The 22,745-nt window shown below is 36.7% G+C and overlaps 1 protein-coding gene across 1 annotated transcript; it reads left to right on the top strand.

Annotated features, from left to right (window-relative positions):
• Positions 1-20,061: 20,061 nt before the first annotated feature.
• Positions 20,062-21,862, top strand: LOC149621757 (uncharacterized). Its single transcript, XM_089853607.1, has 2 exons — positions 20,062-20,552; positions 20,638-21,862. The coding sequence occupies exons 1-2, from the start codon at positions 20,078-20,080 to the stop codon at positions 21,828-21,830; spliced, it is 1,668 nt and encodes a 555-aa protein (XP_089709733.1). The 5' UTR covers positions 20,062-20,077; the 3' UTR covers positions 21,831-21,862.
• Positions 21,863-22,745: the final 883 nt, after the last annotated feature.

Raw genomic sequence — 22,745 nt, 5'->3', positions numbered from 1 at the left:
ACCCTTTCGGGCAATAGGTTTCCAATTTGAGCGACCCTTTCGGGCAATAGGTTTCCAATTTGAGCGACCCTTTCGGGCAATAGGTTTCCAATTTGAGCGACCCTTTCGGGCAATAGGTTTCCAATTTGAGCGACCCTTTCGGGCAATAGGTTTCCAATTTGAGCGACCCTTTCGGGCAATAGGTTTCTAATTTGAGCGACCCTTTCGGGCAATAGGTTTCTAATTTGAGCGACCCTTTCGGGCAATAAGTTTCCAGTTCAAGCAACCCTATCGGGTGAGCTAATTTTACAAAGCTCCTAGAGCTAGGATTTCTACCAACCATTAATTACGGCTGATCATACAAAGCTCCGAGAGCTAGGACTTTCACCAACCCTTTAGGGTTATAATACAAAGCTTCTACAGCTAGGGTTTTCAACAACTTAAAAAGGTAAAGCTTCTAACCCATCTGGGTTATAAGTTCATTTTACAAAGCTCCTAGAGCTAGGATTTCCATCAACCATTGATTACGGCTGATTTTTACAAAGCTCCGAGAGCTAGGACTATCACTAACCCTTTCGGGTTATAATACAAAGCTTCGAGAGCTAGGACTATCTCTAACCCTTTCGGGTTATAATACAAAGCTTCGAGAGCTAGGACTATCTCTAACCCTTTCGGGTTATAATACAAAGCTTCGAGAGCTAGGACTATCACTAACCCTTCCGAGTTACTATGCAAAGCTTCTACAGCTAGCACTTCAACTCAATTTGGGCAACCCTTTCTATAGCAGTGGCGTAGCGTGACTTTATCCCATCCGAGGCTAACAAAAGATTTTCTGCCCTCCCTTTTTTCGCAATTATGCTTATTAAGCTCTGTAATAAAGCTGTGATAATGTTTCACTGTTTTCTAAAGGATTAAAATGAAATGTATTTCATTAAATAAACTTTTATTTTGCGTTTTTTTTCCAATGCAAAGTCTTTAGTATGGTGATAAAAGTTGATTTATACCTATTGTTCGATTGTCAAGATAAGGAGATTTGTTAATCTCGACTTGGACATTGAAGACTAATACATTTGATCAATTTCAATTCCGAGAATCTTCTCTCAACTCGCATACTTAATGGAGCTTTGATGAATATTATCAGCATTACAATGTTAGGTAACCGCTTTCAAGTTTCGACTAAACAGTACAATCTAATCCCCTAGAATAGAGATCCTTTCACCCCCTCACGCTACGCCACTAAATTATGCATTACTTTCAAAGATACCTCTTTCATCATACAAAGCTCCTATAGAGCTAGGATTTCCATCAACCATTGATTACGGCTGACTTTACAAAGCTTCGAGAGCTAGGACTTTCACTAACCCTTTCGGGTTATAATACAAAGCTTCGAGAGCTAGGACTATCACTAACCCTTTCGGGTTATAATACAAAGCTTCGAGAGCTAGGACTATCACTAACCCTTTCGGGTTATAATACAAAGCTTCGAGAGCTAGGACTATCACTAACCCTTTCGGGTTATAATACAAAGCTTCGAGAGCTAGGACTATCACTAACCCTTTCGGGTTATAATACAAAGCTTCGAGAGCTAGGACTATCACTAACCCTTTCGGGTTATAATACAAAGCTTCGAGAGCTAGGACTTTTACAGACCCTTTCGGGTTAAAATACAAAGCTTCGAGAGCTAGGACTTTTACAGACCCTTTCGGGTTAAAATACAAAGCTTCGAGAGCTAGGACTTTTACAGACCCTTTCGGGTTATAATACAAAGCTTCGAGAGCTAGGATTTCCATCAACCATTGATTACGGCTGACTTTACAAAGCTTCGAGAGCCAGGACTTCACTAACCCTTTCGGGTTATAATACAAAGCTTCGAGAGCTAGGACTTTCACAGACCCTTTCGGGTTATAATACAAAGCTTCGAGAGCTAGGACTTTCACAGACCCTTTCGGGTTATAATACAAAGCTTCGAGAGCTAGGACTTTCACAGACCCTTTCGGGTTATAATACAAAGCTTCGAGAGCTAGGACTTTCACAGACCCTTTCGGGTTATAATACAAAGCTTCGAGAGCTAGGACTATCACTAACCCTTTCGGGTTATAATACAAAGCTTCGAGAGCTAGGACTATCACTAACCCTTTCGGGTTATAATACAAAGCTTCGAGAGCTAGGACTATCACTAACCCTTTCGGGTTATAATACAAAGCTTCGAGAGCTAGGACTATCACTAACCCTTTCGGGTTATAATACAAAGCTTCGAGAGCTAGGACTATCACTAACCCTTTCGGGTTATAATACAAAGCTTCGAGAGCTAGGACTTTTACAGACCCTTTCGGGTTAAAATACAAAGCTTCGAGAGCTAGGACTTTTACAGACCCTTTCGGGTTATAATACAAAGCTTCGAGAGCTAGGACTTTTACAGACCCTTTCGGGTTAAAATACAAAGCTTCGAGAGCTAGGACTTTTACAGACCCTTTCGGGTTAAAATACAAAGCTTCGAGAGCTAGGACTTTTACAGACCCTTTCGGGTTATAATACAAAGCTTCGAGAGCTAGGATTTCCATCAACCATTGATTACGGCTGACTTTACAAAGCTTCGAGAGCTAGGACTTCACTAACCCTTTCGGGTTATAATACAAAGCTTCGAGAGCTAGGACTTTCACAGACCCTTTCGGGTTATAATACAAAGCTTCGAGAGCTAGGACTTTCACAGACCCTTTCGGGTTATAATACAAAGCTTCGAGAGCTAGGACTTTCACAGACCCTTTCGGGTTATAATACAAAGCTTCGAGAGCTAGGACTTTCACAGACCCTTTCGGTTTATAATACAAAGCTTCGAGAGCTAGGACTTTCACAGACCCTTTCGGGTTATAATACAAAGCTTCGAGAGCTAGGGCTTTCACAGGGTTATAATACAAAGCTTCGAGAGCTAGGGCTTTCACAGGGTTATATTACAAAGCTTCGAGAGCTAGGGCTTTCACAGGGTTATAATACAAAGCTTCGAGAGCTAGGGCTTTCACAGGGTTATAATACAAAGCTTCGAGAGCTAAGGCTTTCACAGGGTAATAATACAAAGCTTCGAGAGCTAGGGCTTTCACAGGGTTATAATACAAAGCTTCGAGAGCTAGGGCTTTCACAGGGTTATAATACAAAGCTTCGAGAGCTAGGGCTTTCACAGGGTTATAATACAAAGCAGCGAGAGCTAGGGCTTTCACAGGGTTATAATACAAAGCTTCGAGAGCTAGGGCTTTCACAGGGTTATAATACAAAGCTTCGAGAGCTAGGGCTTTCACAGGGTTATAATACAAAGCTTCGAGAGCTAGGGCTTTCACAGGGTTATAATACAAAGCTTCAAGAGCTAGGGCTTTCACAGGGTTATAATACAAAGCTTCGAGAGCTAGGGCTTTCACAGGGTTATAAAACAAAGCTTCGAGAGCTAGGGCTTTCACAGGGTTATAATACAAAGCTTCGAGAGCTAGGGCTTTCACAGGGTTATAATACAAAGCTTCGAGAGCTAGGGCTTTCACAGGGTTATAATACAAAGCTTCGAGAGCTAAGGCTTTCACAGGGTTATAATACAAAGCTTCGAGAGCTAGGGCTTTCACAGGGTTATAATACAAAGCTTCGAGAGCTAGGGCTTTCACAGGGTTATAATACAAAGCTTCGAGAGCTAGGGCTTTCACAGGGTTATAATACAAAGCTTCGAGAGCTAGGGCTTTCACAGGGTTATAATACAAAGCAGCGAGAGCTAGGGCTTTCACAGGGTTATAATACAAAGCTTCGAGAGCTAGGGCTTTCACAGGGTTATAATACAAAGCTTCGAGAGCTAGGGCTTTCACAGGGTTATAATACAAAGCTTCGAGAGCTAGGGCTTTCACAGGGTTATAATACAAAGCTTCGAGAGCTAGGGCTTTCACAGGGTTATAATACAAAGCAGCGAGAGCTAGGGCTTTCACAGGGTTATAATACAAAGCTTCGAGAGCTAGGGCTTTCACAGGGTTATAATACAAAGCTTCGAGAGCTAGGGCTTTCACAGGGTTATAATACAAAGCTTCGAGAGCTAGGGCTTTCACAGGGTTATAATACAAAGCTTCGAGAGCTAGGGCTTTCACAGGGTTATAATACAAAGCTTCGAGAGCTAGGGCTTTCACAGGGTTATAAAACAAAGCTTCGAGAGCTAGGGCTTTCACAGGGTTATAATACAAAGCTTCGAGAGCTAGGGCTTTCACAGGGTTATAATACAAAGCTTCGAGAGCTAGGGCTTTCACAGGGTTATAATGCAAAGCTTCTACAGCTAGGACTTTCACAGGGTTATAATACAAAGCTTCTACAGCTAGGAAGTTCACCTACCATAACGGTATACTAAACTTCTACAGCTATTTCTTTTTAACGAAACATATTCCTTTATGATACGAATAATACGATTCTCTGTAAGAGGCCTCGAATCTGTCTTGAAAAAGTTTGTTTCCGAACGCTAAATCTAACTGGCAATGATAGTCAGTTGAAACTTTCTCTTCAAGACCCGGCAGAAGAGACATGTTAAAAGAATCAAAGAACTGTTTCAGGGCCGTTTTACTTTTTAAAAAATTTATATTAAAATCTCCGACAACAACTGTCGGAACAGAGGCATCGTATCTTATATCGAATAAAGGATTAAAATCCTCAAATACTGATCTCAAACTCGCTCCGGGCGATTTGTACAACAAAACAACAGTCATCGGTTCATTTTCAATGGAAACATCCAACCAACAACGTTCCACATGCGAATTTCTGAAAGGTCTATCGGTTCGCAAAACCCTATTATGCAAATCGTTAACTACATTTTCGGGTGTATCTTTTAAATAAATGGAAGAACCAAACGCAATTCTACGTGCGGTTCTTGGCAGATATATACCACCCACTTCCCTAAAGGATGGCACACTAAACTCATCGGTATCTTTCTTCCACGTTTCAACAAAGCATAATAACTGGGCATTTTTTATTACAGCGTCTGATAAGATATCTTCCAAATGTGCGTTTAAGGACTGCACATTATGAACATAAATGTACACATTTTCGTTCAAAAACGGTAATACAATACTCTTTGTATCTCGTAATCTTCGAAGTTCCAATTCTAGTTGATTGTTTTTAGGCGCATTTGGAACTTGAAATTTACCCTCAATATACAAACCGGAGGCGTTTCTCGCCCTACTGCAAGCAACATATAAATGAGTTCTCTCTAATTTCTTTCTGGGATTACAATGCACTACTACAGAGGAGTATGTATCGCCTTGACTCTTGTGTATCGTAATAGCCTCAGAAATGACCAAAGGAAACTGTCTCCTAGAGACTGAAACATTATTTTGCCTCCATTTTCTACTAAATGCCTTAATAACCTTCTCGACAGGAGTCCAATTCCTGTTATAGTTATTCTGCTCGTACAATCCAAGACACTTTTGCCTCAACAACTTCCCAACATTACCATCAGCAAACTCAATCCAAACCCTGAACGGAATTTGTTCCCCGAGCCTATTAGTGCCGTACTCTATCTTCCTTAACCAACCTGTCGCACCATTCGTAAGTCCATCAGACGTATCGACATTGTTAGTCATCATATATCTCGCACCGCAGGCGAGTGTTAGTTCTTTAGGAAGACCATACGTATCAGACGTTGCTAACGTTTGAATTTGGGAAAGAATATTTCTTTTAACTTCGCTACTAAGATCACCATTCACAACATCTACTGAAATTGAATTGCACTTTTCCGTACTCATTTTTAAAAGAGTCTCTTGGTTAAATTGGTTGACTTCAACATTAGTAGGGAAAAGATGTATCGCATCTTTTGGCGGTACACGCTCTCTGTTTACTTCCAAACTTACGAATAAGTCAATATCATCCTGATTCATAGTTCCCACAGACATTCTATTCAAAGCTTCCGCAAACCTCTTATCATCTTTTTGCCTCATAATTTCTTCAAGCTCACTAAATTGGAATTCCTCCCATATTGGGTTACCGATTAAAGACGCATATGGATTGTCACTATCACTTTGACTTTGAAAAGCGAAATGATCCCGGACGGGTCTAAGTTGGTTAAAATCTCCAACTAAAAGTACAGAGACACCACCAAAATAATCTGGGCAACCCATTATCTCTTGCATTCTCGAGTTAACTCGGTTAAAAACCTTCGCACCAACCATTGATATTTCGTCAATAATTAACAACTTCACTTGACCATACATCAATCTACAATTGTGAAGAGTTTCACTTTCTAATCTGGAAATGTTTCCGGCAAATTGACTAACGGGTAGACAAAAGGTACTATGCAAAGTCGCCCCACCTATATTAAAGGCAGCCTTGCCCGTAGGTGCGCATCGCAGAACTTTAACCTCCGAGGGATTAGACCCTGGTTGCTTATTGTAAAATCTAGTAACAGATTCAAATATGGCACTTATCAAAACGCTTTTTCCAACACCAGCGCCTCCTGTAACAAATAGCCGTAAAGGCGTTTCTTTGCACTTTATATGGTGCAGAACTTCATAAAATATTTCTTTTTGTTTCAAATTCAGCTTTCTAACAAGGGCATTGTATTCTGAATCATTAACTAACGTGACTGATGGAGCAACAGTTTTTTCTGCATTACCATCAAGAATATCCCTGTTAATATTTCCTATTGCCTCTTCCACTGTATTAATTAGAAATTCAGAATCTTCAACAATTAAAGACCTATCTATTTCATTTTGATGTTCCAATTCAGGTTGGATATTAGTGAGATCAGCTTCAAAAGCTTCACTTTCGAAATCTCTCACAGCCTGTTCAATAGCTACTTCGTCAATTTCATTATGAAATTCTTTTCTAGATTCCGTTATAATCTCAAGTCTAAGCTCATACTCAGATTTTACATCCTTTGTCAAAATATCTCTACTCTCATCACGCCAAGGCGAGAATAACATGACTTGTTCACGATAAAACTGCTCGGGATCTTTCACTAAATTGAATCTACGATACCGTATAATTTTAGAATGACCACGTTTTCTAATGAACCCTGAATCATTTTTCAGTTTTAACCATTTACCACATTGAACTTCATCGTTCTCACCGTCATCAATATGACTTTGAGTTTTCAAAACTCGACGACTTTTGGAAAATTCATACCAAGCCGCAAATTGAGCTAACGTTACTGCCTCTAAATCATCTGGCCTTTGAACATAATGGTCTAACATCCCAGAAGCGAAAACATCCATACTATCTTTGGACAATTGTTCAAGCTCAACTTTGCTTTTGAGAATATGAACACGATTTTCGGGCACATTTATATTAACATAAATACAAGCCCGACTACACCTGGAGACTGGGATTTGTAAAGCACTATAAGCCGCTTCCTGAGCGCTTACCTCGTGCGCGTTCAAAAACTGATTAGCAATCACCTTCAACTTTTGCTTCACCGTGCATTTATCTGACTGCGCTCGTTTAGCAGCTTCACGCAGAAGCATTGACATACCACGCTGGGATTTCCCTATATAAGACACTATATACATAACCAGAGCGTAAGGATCAAGAACAAACTGAATGTCGATATTGGCTTGCCAGAGGCGCAAAGTGCACGGGTTGTACGGATTAACCCTAGTATCTTTAGGGTGTCTTTTCAATAAAACCACTTTCCTTTTGATATCATACGTAATAGCTTTAATATAATCATCTTCAGTTATACGCAACTTTTCCAACAACTCCTCAAAACTATCTACCCACAATTCTTTTTCTTTCGATTGCAAAAGCTCGCGCAATTTCTTGGAATTGTTCTTACATTTAAGTTCTTCGTCAAGAGTACCGGGTTCTCTTAAACTCGGATCATAAATAATAGTTCTAGGCATGGGAGGAAATGGAATTCCAAAACGACAAACTGAACTATCATTAACCTTCTTCCTACACGTTGTCGTGTGTTTATGCATTTGCAATGACGTTAACAAATCCCCATTATCATCGTTCAATTTACCAGCGCAAGAAATAACTTTATCAATATATTCCTCTACCTCTTTAACATTTGACAAGTCACCTTTAAGCTTCGGCGCATCTTTAATCCAAATCAACCCATGTTGATGAGGAGAGCCTCTTTGCTGTATTTCAACCCTGAAGTAATAATCTTCAATAACACCAAGAGGGCCAAGCTTTTGCAGAGCTTTAAGAAGAGCCCGAAAACGGTGGTCAAAATATCTAGCACAAGTAACAGGATCATCCTGAATCAACTTTGCCTTTTCCGAAAAACTTAAATTGCCAATATCATCATTCGCTAAGCGATCCTGACCCGAAGTCACCCTCAGTATGTTCAAAAGCTCAGGCCATTTGCCTTCTGCAGCTGAAAACGTTATAAAAAAGGTAGCCGTACCAAGCTGCCTAATCATAGCCATCAACTCTTTCTGCCTATGCTGCCAATATGAAGGCGAGGACTGCAAATTTTCTAATATTCTAAACCCATCATCCTGCTTAATAATTGAATCGAGTGCACCAGCAGACGATAAAAACCCAGCAGTATAGTTTGAGCCATCTTTTCTCTTGGTTTTTCGCATACAAACTTGTATGGAATCTCTAACTTTCATAGTTTCCAACTTAACAAAAGTGTAAAACAATTTAGACGGATTTTTAGCACAACGCCTATCAATATTACGAAGCTCCCACTTAGCAATGTCCCCAAAACTACCTTTAACCTTAAGGTCTCTCTTCTGACCCACATAAATACTGGGGAATGACAATTCCTCCGCGTCTTCGTCATAGAGTAAAGACATTGGCGTTTGACCTTCACCAGGAGCAAACTTAACATGCATGGTATTAGTAGGTAGGAAATCAGACAATGACACTAACAACGTGTCTTGATTCCCAACTGGGAATGAATTAACTTCGTTAGATTCATTCCAAATTTCATCGCTATCATTCTCATTCTCTACATTAATTGACCCTTGTGGGTTTTCTCTTAATGTATCACCATGGTTTAACTGACGGTCATTTTCGTCAACAATAAATTCAAGTTCTTCTGGAATTGGATCTAATATATCGCTCCTAACGGTTATCCCATGCTTAATATACAACGGTGTTTTCACCAAAACCTTAAGAGCTTCGTGCATTTTTTTCGGCCTAACAGTTTCATACAAATAGGGTGTATTATATTGCATTCTCCTCATAAACTCAATTTGAATAGTATCTGTTTCACGAGGTAACCGTGGTAACACTGACACTGTAGACTCTACATTTATGGGAACGTTGACCACGTTCCCCTTAATCCCCCTTTGTTGATCACAACCTAACCTTCTTATTTGCATAAAAGGTATTCTTGGTGAGATCATTCTTTCCTCCAAATTAGACAAATTAACTAGTTCTGCTGGAATTTCAGGGAATTCAAATCCATTTTTTCTGGAAAACTTGGGGATTTCGTTTTTCTTTACAGCTTTATAACAAGCACTGCATAAAAATACTCTGTCACTTAGCTCACGACGGTGAATACCAGGGACAGCCAAAAACACCGCAGACTTAACTAAGCTACCAGATGCTTTAAAAAAAAGATTTGAGCATCCTTCACATTTACACGTTGGACCTTCTTTAATGGTATCAAAATACGTCTGCTCTATAACTAAAGGATTTGCCCTCCTTTCTGCCACAGACAATCTGTTTCTAGAACGTTCAGAGTTCCTAAACTCGACATTTGCACGACTTTCAACCATAGCCGACTGGTTTCTCACACGTTCTGCTTCAACGTACCCTAAATCTTGGCGTTTACTAGCCTTACTCATCTGATTACTAGCACGTTCTGCTTCAACATACTCTAAACCTTGGCGTTTTCTAGCCATACCCAACTGATTTCTCACACGTTCTGCTTCAACGTACTCTAAATCTTGGCGTTTACTAGCCTTACTCATCTGATTACTAGCACGTTCTGCTTCAACGTACCCTAAATCTTGGCGTTTACTAGCCTTACTCATCTGATTACTAGCACGTTCTGCTTCAACATACTCTAAATCTTGGCGTTTTCTAGCCATACCCAACTGATTTCTCACACGTTCTGCTTCAACGTAATCTAAATCTTTACGTTTACTAGCCTTACTCATCTTATTACTAGCACGTTCTGCTTCAACATACTCTAAATCATGGCGTTTTCTAGCCATACCCAACTGATTTCTCACACGTTCTGCTTCAACGTAATCTAAATCTTGGCGTTTACTAGCCTTACTCATCTTATTACTAGCACGTTCTGCTTCAACGTACTCTAAATCTTGGCGTTTATTAGCCTTACTTAATTGATCCTTAACTCTTTCGCTTGCTCTATACCATTCATCAAGCCTTTTCATTCGCTTGGTAAGTACACCAACCTGATTTTCCCTTTCACGATATGACTCATTCTCTCGCTTCTTTGCCATAGATCGCGCCTCCTTCATTCTAAACTCTTCATTTTGTCTCAAAATTCTCATTCTCTCTAACGGATACACATTGCCATGAGACGTAGAAGGTAATTGTTCATCGTTCACTACCATTATAGAACTAACCGATTTATTATTAACCAAATTCATAGGTTCGTCGGTAGTAATTACCCCGACTCTTACAGAGCTTTCACCTGAACTTACGTCTAATACATTATCCTTAGTACTACCGTGGCCAACAGGCGACTCAATAGAACTAACAAACAAATTAAGATTAGAAGTACTAGAAGCTTCACCTTCAGCCTTAGCTTTTTTCTGAGCTGCTAAAACTCTTCTCCTTTCATTTTCTCTCTTCTTAAACTCAGGGTCTGACCTTTTTGCCCTCATCCTTTCCCTCGCTTTACGCTTTCGCATTTCATCCTTACTTTCAACATTATCTTCCTCCATTCTATATAAAAAAACGTCAAATACTCACTCAAATCCACAGTACTTCCAACTTTCAACAACAATAATTCCAACTTTCATTAACAATAATTTACTAGTAGTTTTATTGACAACCTACTAGCATAGAAATTCTTATTAAGAATAGCTCCGGCGGATTAAAAAGATCTATTTACAACTAGGTGGGCGTATCAACCCTGTCGTCTCGTTAAATTTAAAAACTATTTTTTAATATTTTTGGTCTACAGATAGATGATTTTTAGTCAAACAAACAAGAAGCATAAACACATCAGTAGAAGCTTTACTAATATTTAATTCATATAAAACAATTTTGCTTACAATATAACGTCTACAAATAGCTTCAAAATGTCTTTTTTAACGCTGGCTAACAGCTTGCACAGTTTCGCAAAGCAATCTTGTAACTAAAATTCATATAATTTTTTTAATAAAGAAAGTCCATTTTGGCCCGAGAAACAGGCTAAAAAAGCAACGGCCTATATTTTTTAGATTCACACAGAAAAGATTAAAGTTATTCGGTTTTCCATTGTCTGCTAGCAATCTACCATTATGGAGCAATATTAAAGGAGTTATTATTAAAATAAATAAGATTTCTAATGACATTTTCGTTCTCACTCCAGTGACATTACTCCAAAGAAAATGGCAATGGAAAAAGGCATATGTCGCTATTTTTTTGGAGATAAGGCACGTAAAATAAAAACACAAGTTAAAACAATCACGGAGTATGGACGGAAGAATATAACCTTTGACCTTTTTGCATTGTGTTGCATGATACATTTTGTCGTTGATTTCCCGTATTATGAAAGATCAACCGTTTACGGTCATTTGAAAGAGAGCCTGTGAAAGACCAACCGTTTACGGTCATTTGAAAGAGAGCCTGCGCTTGTCATTTATCCCAAAATAAACTTCTCTACATTGAATTTAGTAACTAACGATATCAATAAAAAGCACTCGTCTCTACCCCCTACCGTATTTCAGAGAGTCACACACTTGAAACTTTATTTTATCATTTATCGCAAATCAAATATACAATTCTGTTTTAAATAACTAACGGTATCAATACTCGTTCTATATTAACTTTGAAACAAGAATGAAAACAAGAATGAAAACTTCAAAGCTATGACCCGATAACGATTAGCCCTTTCACTGATCTAATTTCCTACCATGATGCTTTCTTCTGTTATAAAATCTAAATCTGAGTATTTAAACGTGTATTTAATTTTCGGCTCACTCTGAACCGTTAATGTCCCTTCATTACAGACACGATAATCAAAACCCAAAGTTTACTCCAACTCAGGTCTAAGCCTATTGCGGATCGAACTTGATTTATCAGACAGAATCCAGGCCTTAGCTTTCTTCATGAAAAAGCTAAACCAAGGATTATTCTATATACAGATGTAGTATAGCTTAAGTAATATATAAACAGCCATTTCAAATAATAATATTAAAAAACATCCTTGGAATATCAAAATAAAACAGAGCTTTAAAGCTACAAAAGAACTAAATGCATCGTAACTACGAAAACAATTTCCACATATTCACTTTATATTATGGAAAAAGTGAATATTAAGGTTCTGTAGGATTTCTTAACACATCAAAACAAAGCGAACTGCTAACTCGGCGCACTAGTGTGACAACGGACAGACACACACAGACAAAAAAATAGACTGCTTTTTAACTCTTTCCGTATTAATTTTGAATTGAGAAAAGAGATTATCTTAAATATTAAAATAAATATAATTAATATTAAATATTTTCTTCGTTAGTTGTTCGCCTTATTGTGCGTTACATCGTTTTAAAAAAGAATAATTAAACAACCTTGAGAGACTTGACTAATATTGACGTTTGAATTGAAGGATATGACTGCTGCTTCGCCTTACTAAAATAGGTAGTATATAAGGGTTTCGAATCGCAGCTATGGATAAGAACATCGCAATTGCGTGAACCTTGGCGGAAGACCCCGTCAATGGAAGGCTAGACGTTTCTCGTAACCCTAGCCGATCGCCGCGTATGTCTTAACCTTAAGGATGATGGTGGTGTTAGAAGCCAGGTGTTCAGACTGGTGTCCATGTTGGATGGACAAAGAATAGAAGATGGTGGTGTTTAGAAGCCAGTAAGTACAGACTGGTGTCCATGTGGAATGGACAAAGACGAGAAGGTGGTGGTGTTTAGAAGCCAGTAAGTACAGACTGGTGTGCATGTGGAATGGGCGAAAGACTAGAAGATGGTGGTGTTTAGAAGACAATAAGTTCAGACTGGTGTCCATGTGGGGTGGACAAATGAACAGAGTTGTTAAACAGGCAATAAAGTAATAGCCTTTAAGTCGAATACAATTTCCGGGACTGTAAATGCGGTCTGGAAATTGAATACACGTTTGCTCCGATTTGCAAACTGCGAACGCGGTCACGTGGGTGTAACAACGGACAGACAGACACACAGACACACAGACAGACACACAGACACACAGACACGTCGAAATTAGAACCTCTCCGTGACATACGTCACTCGGAGAGGTAAAAAGAATTAGGCATATAATACTTTTAAAATCCGTTGAAATATAAAAAAACCTAAGATATAATGGTTTTAATATTCCATGATAAGAGAGCCAGGTCACTTGAAAATAAAAAATGCCAGCAGTCGAAGGTTGTGAAACCTTTCTTTTTATATTCGCAAAGGAGGGATGTTTGCACGCATTTCACACGCGTGCCATATTGAGTCCAGTAACAGGTAACAGTCAGGTTTTCTCCGCGGCGTCAGAGGTCGTTTATTATTCGGGGAATAGGTTATTTTCGCCAGAGTAGAACATTTTTCTCATCCTATCGCCAAAGAGGAAACAGCTTCAAGTTTTCTATTTGAGTATTTGGACTTCCAAACAAGTAAGTAAAAATTAAATTTTAGTACTAAATTTAGTCGGATAGTGTTTTTCCTTTAAACACAATTAATAATTTTTCTAGTGATTTTTTTTATTAATAATAGTTCTATTATCAGATAAGTATATTTAAATATAATATACAGTTTGGCAGAGTTATTTGAAGCCAATTAAATAGCTTTTGTAATTTAGTTTTTTACCTTAGGTTACCTACTAATTGAGACTAATAAGCCACTCGGATAAAACACTCTTCACCCTTAGATAAAGTAAACATACTGAGAACTGAAAATACTGTATTGACCTCAAATAACTGATGTTTAGGGTATAAACAACATGTAATGAAAACCGGACCTATACTAATGTAGTGACCCTTTCTAAATGTTCATTCTGGGGGCAAGAAAAAAAATAAGTTTAAAAAATTGAAAAAATAAATAAAATTATGGTTAAAGTCAAGATGCAAGCTAAATGGATTTCTTGATTTTACTAATACTTATATAAGATATGCAAGAATACGTATTCCATTTACCTTGCATGTTGACTTTAGCCTATTATACAGTAAAGGTAATGGCTTATATTGCCATATTGCTTCAGAATTAGCTCATTGTGAATATTTACGCGTAAGTTCTTCCTTCGGTTTATTTAAACAGATTAGACACAATGGAACCAGAAACATATCAATACCGTTGTTCGATATGTGGAACAACCAGAAGTATTCTATTAAAGGCTCTCTCTCATATTAGAATTTTGCATTGGCCACAACCAAGATTTCATGTGTCGTGTCCAGTTCCTAAATGTGCTAGTGCTTTTAAAAACTTTCACTCTCTAAAAAAACATATATTTAGAAAACACGGCTCGCTTATTAAGTTGAACATTGGACAGAACACTGAAAATGATTGTGGAGATAGGGAAGACTATAATCTAACCCCTGAAGTTAACGAAAATGAATTAACCCCTGAAGTTAACGAAAATGAATTAACCCCTGAAGTTAACGAAAATGAATTAACCCCTGAAGTTAACGAAAATGAATTAACCCCTGAAGTTAACGAAAATGAATTAACCCCTGAAGTTAACGAAAATGAATTAACCCCTGAAGTTAACGAAAATGAATTAACCCCTGAAGTTAACGAAAATGAATTAACCCCTGAAGTTAACGAAAATGAATTAACCCCTGACGACAATGATACAACCGAAAATAGCCAGGATAGGCCACATGATACAAATGATGTACAAAGACTTCGAAACAACGTAGCCCTGTTTTTACCTCTCCGAGTGACGTATGTCACGGAGAGGTTCTAATTTCGACGTGTCTGTGTGTGTGTGTGTGCGTTTGCATTACTATACTTATGAGGACCGCGACGAGAAAACACACCAATCCTGTGGGGACCGTAGTCACTTATGGGGACGCACACCCCGGTCCCCATTAAACCCAAAAATAACATATGCTCAAATTAATTATTTTTTGATTTTAATTGCATAAAATTAGTTTTTAAGGTGGTCCCCACAAAGGCGGTAAATTACACATTGCCGATTTTGTTTAACACACGGACTGATAATAGCGCCCCCTTATCGGTCCTCGCAAGAACTAGAAAGCACACACTACTACTTCCGGTATGAGTGAAGTTCCCATAAGAGCGGTATTTCAACAATTATCATGAAAATGAAACACAATCGCACCGTTTTCTTTATTTTGAGAAGATTAGCACATGAATACTTGCTTTCTTAACTAGCTCTTATATAAAATGACTATGAAAAGGCACATGTGTTGCCAGTATTACTGTATTAATAAAAATCTAAGAACTTTTAATTTCAAATAATAATAATAGTATGAAAAAAATTATAAGGTGTAGGCAATATTTAAGTTTGTTTAGGCCTCTAAGATAAAAGAGCATAACGTCTCTAAAGTATAATATATATATATATATATATAGATTACTAATTTCCATTACGACGGAATATACCAAAACTGAGAGGTTCTTAAAGTCCATAACGGAGCTAAGAAATCAATATCTGAATACTTAATGGGTAACTTGAAGTGTACTATACAATGCCTTATTTTTAATATATTTAAACGTTTAGTTAATAAAAAAAACGTTGGGAATAGGGTCCCCATAGCGAATGTAGTAATTCAAATTTAAACACAAAATTTGAATATTTCGAATTTCAATTTAACAGAAAGACATCAAAAACACGAAGATATTTCTACTTCGTTATACGGTATCTAATTAAATCGCATTATTTTCACCAAAAGCAAAAAACATGAAAAACCGTTGGCTCAAAGGTCCCCGTAAAGGACTTAAAAATCCAAAATTAGACACAAAATTGTGTAATTTATAAATTTAATTTATAAAGGTTTTTTTAAACAATTTTCGATACAACTTACGAAGTTTACTATTATTCATTTATATGAAAAATAATAATAAAACGTTAAGAAAAGGGTCCCCATAGCGGATGTAGTAATTCAAATTTAAACACAAAATGTGATTTATTACAAATTTCAATTTAACAGAAAGATATCAGAACCACGAAGATATTTCTACTTCGTTATACGATATCAAGAATTCTAGATACATCGCATTATTTTCACCAAAAGCAAAAAACATGAAAAACCGTTATCTCAAATGTCCCCATAAAGGATTTAAAGACACAAAATGGTGTAAATTATAAATTTCAAGTAAAAGATTTTTTTTTAAATAATTTTATACACGACAACCTTCGAAGTTAACTTTTATTCATCCATATGAAAGATAATAAAATAAACATTGGGAATGGGGTCCCCATAGCCGATGTTGTAATTCAAATTTAAACACAAATGTGATTTATTACAAATTTCAATTTAACAGAAAGACATCAAAAACACGAAAATATTTCTACTTCGTTATACGATATCTAGTTAAATCGCATTATTTTCACCAAAAGCAAAAAACATGAAAAACCGTTGGCTCAAAGGTCCCCGTAAAGGCTTTGAAAATCCAAGATTAGACACAAAATGGTGTAAATTATAAATTTCAAGAAAAAGGTTTTTTTAATAATTTTAGATACGACAACTTACGAAGTTTACTATTATTCATTTATATGAAAAATAATAATACAACGTTAAGAAAAGGGTCCCCATAGCGGATGTAGTAATTCAAATTTAAACACAAAATGTGATTTATTAAAAATTTCAATTTAACAGAAAGACATCAAAACCACGAAGATATTTCTACTTCGTTATACGATATTTAGATAAATCGCATTATTTTCACCAAAAGCAAAAAACATGAAAAACCGTTGCGTCAAAGGTCCCCGTAAAGGATTTAAAAATACAAAATTAGACGGAAAATGGTGTGAATTATAAATTTCTATTACAAAGGTTTTTTAAATAATTTTATACACGACAACCCTCGAAGTTCACTTCTATTCATCCATATGAAAAATAATAAAAAAAACGTCGGTTAAAGGATCCTCATAGCAGAAGTGGTTAGTGAAATTTAAACATTAACTGGAAATTATTACGAATCGGCAATCTAGCTTAATTACCCGCCATCTGTAATCTAGCTTAACTTCCTTTAATCGGTAATCTAGCTTAACTTCCTTTAATCGGTATTCTAGTTTAATGATAATAATAAAAATAATAATAATAATAATAATAATAGGCTTTTATTTAGGATATACCTTTAAGAATTTTCTTATTCACAAAAGTGTCCTGCTTTTAAGTTAAGATTTTAAGATTAAAAAAAGAAAAGCTCTAATTTTTCTGCTATTACTCAAGACTAGTAAGATTGTTCAAATAATTATTTATCTTATCTATAACAAGTTTATAAGATTGTTTTTGTTTGATGTCCATTGGGAGTCTATTCCCGAGCTCTATACCCTTATGCTTCAAGCTTTTATTTCTATATCTGGAGACGTTTTCCGTATAGAAGTTATTTGTTGTGCCACGAGTTTTTACGTTATTATTGGTTGTTTGAAACCATCCTGGAATAAAGTCAAGGTAATAACTAATTTTTATCCTGTACATGAATTTCAGCACTTCTACGTGGTAATTATGTTTGCAGAGATGTAATATTAGCTTTTGCGCTGGCAGCTGTGAGTCAAATTTTTGCGCTTTAGCTATTATCTTGATACACTCTTCATGTTTAGCAGTTCCCCTGCTATGTTCACAAAGCATTCGTTAAGCATGTTTGCTACAGTTTCTGGATCTTTGTTTTTATTGGCCTTGTATTCCATCTCCGTTATAAGTTTGGTATTCTTTTGCTTGAGGTATGGCTTAATGGTTTTACAAATATTGGTCGTTTCATTACTGCCGATTCCAATATTAATTTTGAAGTATCTTGTTTCTCTTTATGGATAAGAGCGTTGACCAAGTTTGTCTGTTTCCTGTACATATTTTGGTACTTTTCCTTATGAGCATGGTTTACTGTTCTTGTCTTTGTCTTGAATTTGTCTCTTATGTGAATTTGATGTTTTATATTTGAGGTTAGCCACGGGGCGCTTTTAGTAGATACATATTTTTCTCTTAGCGGAGCATGCTTGTCCATGTGGTTAATTATTTCAGTTTTTAACATCTGTAAGCTCCTTTCTGGGCTGTCAATGGATTCCTCAGCCTTGTTTAATTTTCTATGGAGTTCTTGAACGAATTTCGTCATTTTTATTTTCTTATAGTTACTGGTGGAGGTAATTTTATTATGCAGTTTTATACTCATTTTCTTCCTTATGATCCATTTCATGTCGTGGTCAGATGCTCCACATGGCTTTACTATGACCTCTGTGACTCGTTCCGGGTGATTTACATAAATATTATCAGTCAAACTTGTTGAGTTTAGGGTAATTCTGGTCGGGGATGTTATCATTTGTATGAAATTCCCCAGTGTCTTGAGAGGTAGTCTTGCCTTTGCCGATAGCGTGGTGGCTTTGATGTTACAGTTCGTGTCCCCTATGATCAGAATTTCGTTGTTTGTCTTAAACAGTAAGAAATCAATGTTACTCCTTAGTTTAATGCCATAGACTTGTGCAGAGCTGTATTCTTAAAGAAAATTAATTAGATTTCAACCGAGGTTATCGACTCGCGAACAGACAGCGCTTGGATTCAAGCTTACTTAACTTTCTATAGAGTATTTCATCCATAAAACTTTAAATAGAATTACTCCAATTGTTTTCAACCACTAAACGCTAAAAAATGCGAGTTTCGAACGTGCTGTCAATTTCTAATAAAACAGGGCATCATTGAAAAAATCGTAAATCGAGGTATTTTTGAAAAACTAAAACTAAATATACTTAACATAAACGTTTCTGAATATAAAGTAGAAAAGGACCTAATATAAAGATCTTATGTTCATTTAAAAACGTTTTGAATCCTAAGAAATTTATAATTTTTGGAATATACGGTCCAGAATTTGGCTTTTTTTTTTTATAAAAAATCCAATGTTATTTCAATGGGAAGTTTCGAGTTTTTTTCCAAAAAGGCTGATTAATTTTATGTTAATGAAAACCACCTTTAGCAAATTGACTTTTTATAAAATAATCTATTAGATGGATCTCTTAGAAATTATAACCACATTGTGTGAGTCCGGGTTGATGTTCTATAGATTTTTTAAAAACAGTAAAAATAATACGAAAAAAGTTAAAACCAATCAAAAAACACCTCATTAATCATTAAAGGCTGTATGAAGTCTTATGTAAGAGAGGTTCCACTCTCCTAGAATTATAATAAGTTTCAGATAATTTAATGACAATCGAAAACTGCAAAAAGCCAATGCTACGGTACTTAACAATTATAGACCGATTTCAAAAGGGGCGTCAAAGGGGCTGCTATCCTCAGTAGACTGATAGAGAGATAGATCCGGTGAGAAAGGGGGTACAACGTCAGCGGGAACGAGTACGCTCTGCCTGCTCAACCCCCCCTTTTTAAATCGGTCTGCGGAAGATATTTTTAAAACGTCGCGCTTGCGCCGAGAGAAACATAAACGAGCTTCAGTCTCAACGCAGAAGGTCGGGACGGGGGGGCTATAAACTCGTCTCGTTTGCTCACCGTAACGCGCGCCAGAGAAAAAATGAAATGTGGAAGCTAAAAATTGGGAGTTTTCTCTTGCAAAGAGAAATATCAATACATGGTAAAAAAAAATAAACAAGTTGGTTAGTCATTAAGCTCGTGGAAGGATTTTCTCTGAAGGAGGGGGGAAAAGGGGGATAAAATGTGACGTAGATGAACACTAGAGTCATCTCGTGCCTAAAATATTTAACGATCCGAATCGTCTGCTTCATCAATTTTAACTTCAAAGGCCAAGGGCCATGAGACTCAGAGCATAGCCTAGTTAGATCAAGGTTAGATCTTTGCTGATTAGCTATTTAGCACAGGGTTTTCTAAGTTAGTTAATGTGAATTAAATTGATTAATGTTATAACTATTTATAAAAATGAGTGGAAAAAGTGGTGCACGATGCTGTGTATATAACTGCGGTAGCTTTTCGCGTACTCATCGCGATCTGGTCGATAACAAAATCAGTTTCTACAAATTTCCAAAGGATGACTTAATTCGAAATGAATGGATAGCGCGAATACAAATGAGCTATAATAATAATAATGATAAAACCCATGTACAGTCAGCCAAAAGAAAAAGGTTTGAACCCAAGAAAAATAGTCTTGTATGTGGCCTACACTTTAGTAAAGACGGTAAAAAAGCTTACGAGGATAAAGTTCCTATCTACATTGGGGGCCAAACTTTCTCGAAAACTGTATTTATCTCTAATCTTGTTATACTGGATGAAGATGCAAACGGAATCTGCTCAAATATTGGGTCTGAAACTGAGATAGCATCGCATATGGAATCTGTTGATTCACTTATTGACTCGATGGAAAGTAACGCACCATCACAAAACAGCCCTCATTCTGGTATGTTATTACCATATTCTTACTTACTTATTTAATGTTTTTATTTAATATTTAAAGTAATGTTTTAAATATTATGAAATCATAGATCATACTTATGGGTCAACTGTGAGAAATAATGTGTCTCGGTTGCTCGATCAGATATTAATTATGAAAGAAAAAGAGAAGACGTTGCTAAGGGAATTAGAAAGCAATAAAAAAACCATAAATTCCTTGGAAACTGAAAATATTCAAATGAAAAATGAAGTTCGACGACTCCAGAAAGATTTGAAGAAAAAGGATGAAGAAGTCCAAAGTTGTCGATTCCGATTATGCAATGTTTCTAAAAATAATGACATGCTTAAATTTTACACTGGTTTTTCGTCCATTGATGAATTTAATGTCCTCTACCACCAAGTTGAACCCGCCCTAGCAACTTTGTCGTTGTATAACAATGGAAAAGGCTATGCCCGTTGCACTGATAGAAATGATTCCGCTCGTGGAAGGCCCATGGCGCTGGATTTTAAAGAACAGTTGTTCTTAACGCTTTGCAAGTTGAGGGCTGGCTTGCTAAATAAAGGTTTGGCTTTCAGATTTGGAATATCTTTCACAACTGTTAGCAACTATATAACGACGTGGTTAGATATGCTTTACCAGAGATTAACAATCATCCCAATATGGCCTTCAAGGAAAGTAGTCGACGAATTTATGCCTGACGACTTTAAAGAAAAATTTCCAACTACAAGAGTTGTGATAGATTGTACAGAATTTTACATAGAACGTCCATCGGACTACGGAACTCAATGTGACACATATTCAAATTATAAACGTCACACTACAGCCAAAGGCCTAATTGGAGCTTCTCCAAATGGATTTGTGTCATATGTAGCACCGTTAGCTCCTGGGAGAGAATCTGATACAGAGTTAACAAAAAATTGTGGACTAATAGACCTCTTAGAGAAAGGCGATTCTGTTATGGCGGACCGCGGTTTTCTAGTACACGAGGTTCTGGCTGCTAAGGGAGTAGATTTGAACATGCCGCCTTTCTTGGGCGATAGGAGCCAGCTGTCAGAAGCGGATGAGCAAAAAACAAGAGACATAGCTAGTGTCCGAATACACATTGAAAGGGTGATTCGAGAACTAAAGAACTTTAGAATTCTAAAATATACTTTTCCAAACTCCATGCACGCAAATTTGGAAAAAATTTGGGTTATTTGTTGTTATTTGTTAAATTTCATTAATGAGCCCCTTTTAAATCGAAAGGAAAAGCTGCTGCAAGAAGAAATAGTCCATGAATTTTAACTGTTATTAATATTTATTCATATTTATCAATTTTATCACATTTTATAACCAAAAAGTATTAATTTTATCACATTTGATAAACATTAAATGCTTTGAAACAAAAATGACTTAACATTGACTAAAAAAATTAATTGAAAAATAAATTAAAAAATGCAATTTAAATTGAGATCAGGGTAAGAATTAGGAACTTAATTTTGTTTCAGATAATGATTGAAATAAAACATATCGAGTTGGGCAACATAAGTTCAAAAAAACATTTTGGATCAAACATTAGCCTCTCGCAAAAACTATCGATACCGGCATCAACGTACAAATCACACCATGTTAATCCAGTGATTCCTAACTGCCCCTGAATTTGGTAGTAGTAGTTATGCGTCTTGTTTAAAAATATGGTTCCAGATTTGTCTTTTTTCAAACAGCAGTTCATCTTTAAATCTTTTCTTGTAATAACTTCGTCAATCGTAACCCCAAGTTCTTTGGCTTTAGAAAGAGTCTTAATTTCAAGAAGACCAAACTCTTGGGTTAATTCGTCGTAGATTAATCCATCGGGTGAGGCTCCTAAGACTGGAAATCCGGGATTAACAACTAGTCCAACCTTGAATACTTGAACTTTGTGGTCTTTTTCAGCAAGATATTTTTTTCGAGCTACTGCCTCGTTTTGCAACCCTTCCCTGACATACTTTATCCTACTTATATCCACACCACCTCTAAGACTTTCTACAAATTTATCTGTGACCTTGGCCTTCCTTTTAACAATTTGTCCAAAATTGGAAGCAGTGATCCTTTCTTTTCGTTCAGCTTTCCATAATTGCGATGATGCTTGCTCTCTGGTATTTTCTTCTAAAATTCTAGCATCTTCTGGAGAGAGCTTAAGAGAATCAGGAAACTCAATCTCCACATTCTCAAAAACTGCAT

The sequence above is a fragment of the Phalangium opilio genome, unplaced genomic scaffold (assembly GCF_054372755.1).
Source record: "Phalangium opilio isolate 3A_F unplaced genomic scaffold, DU_Popi_V2 ptg000200l_1, whole genome shotgun sequence".
NCBI classification, from domain to species: Eukaryota; Metazoa; Arthropoda; class Arachnida; order Opiliones; family Phalangiidae; genus Phalangium; species Phalangium opilio.
Note: the sequence above shows the minus strand (reverse complement) of the source record. Positions and strands in the feature narration are given on the sequence as shown.

What these genes read in the sequence shown, in the direction of transcription:
- LOC149621757 (XM_089853607.1), top strand. Translation starts at nt 20,078, where the DNA reads ATGAGTGGAAAAAGTGGTGCACGATGCTGTGTATATAACTGCGGTAGC. An exon ending in ACAAAACAGCCCTCATTCTG is followed by an intron (nt 20,553 to 20,637) that starts GTATGTTATTAC and finishes ATGAAATCATAG; the next exon opens with ATCATACTTATGGGTCAACT.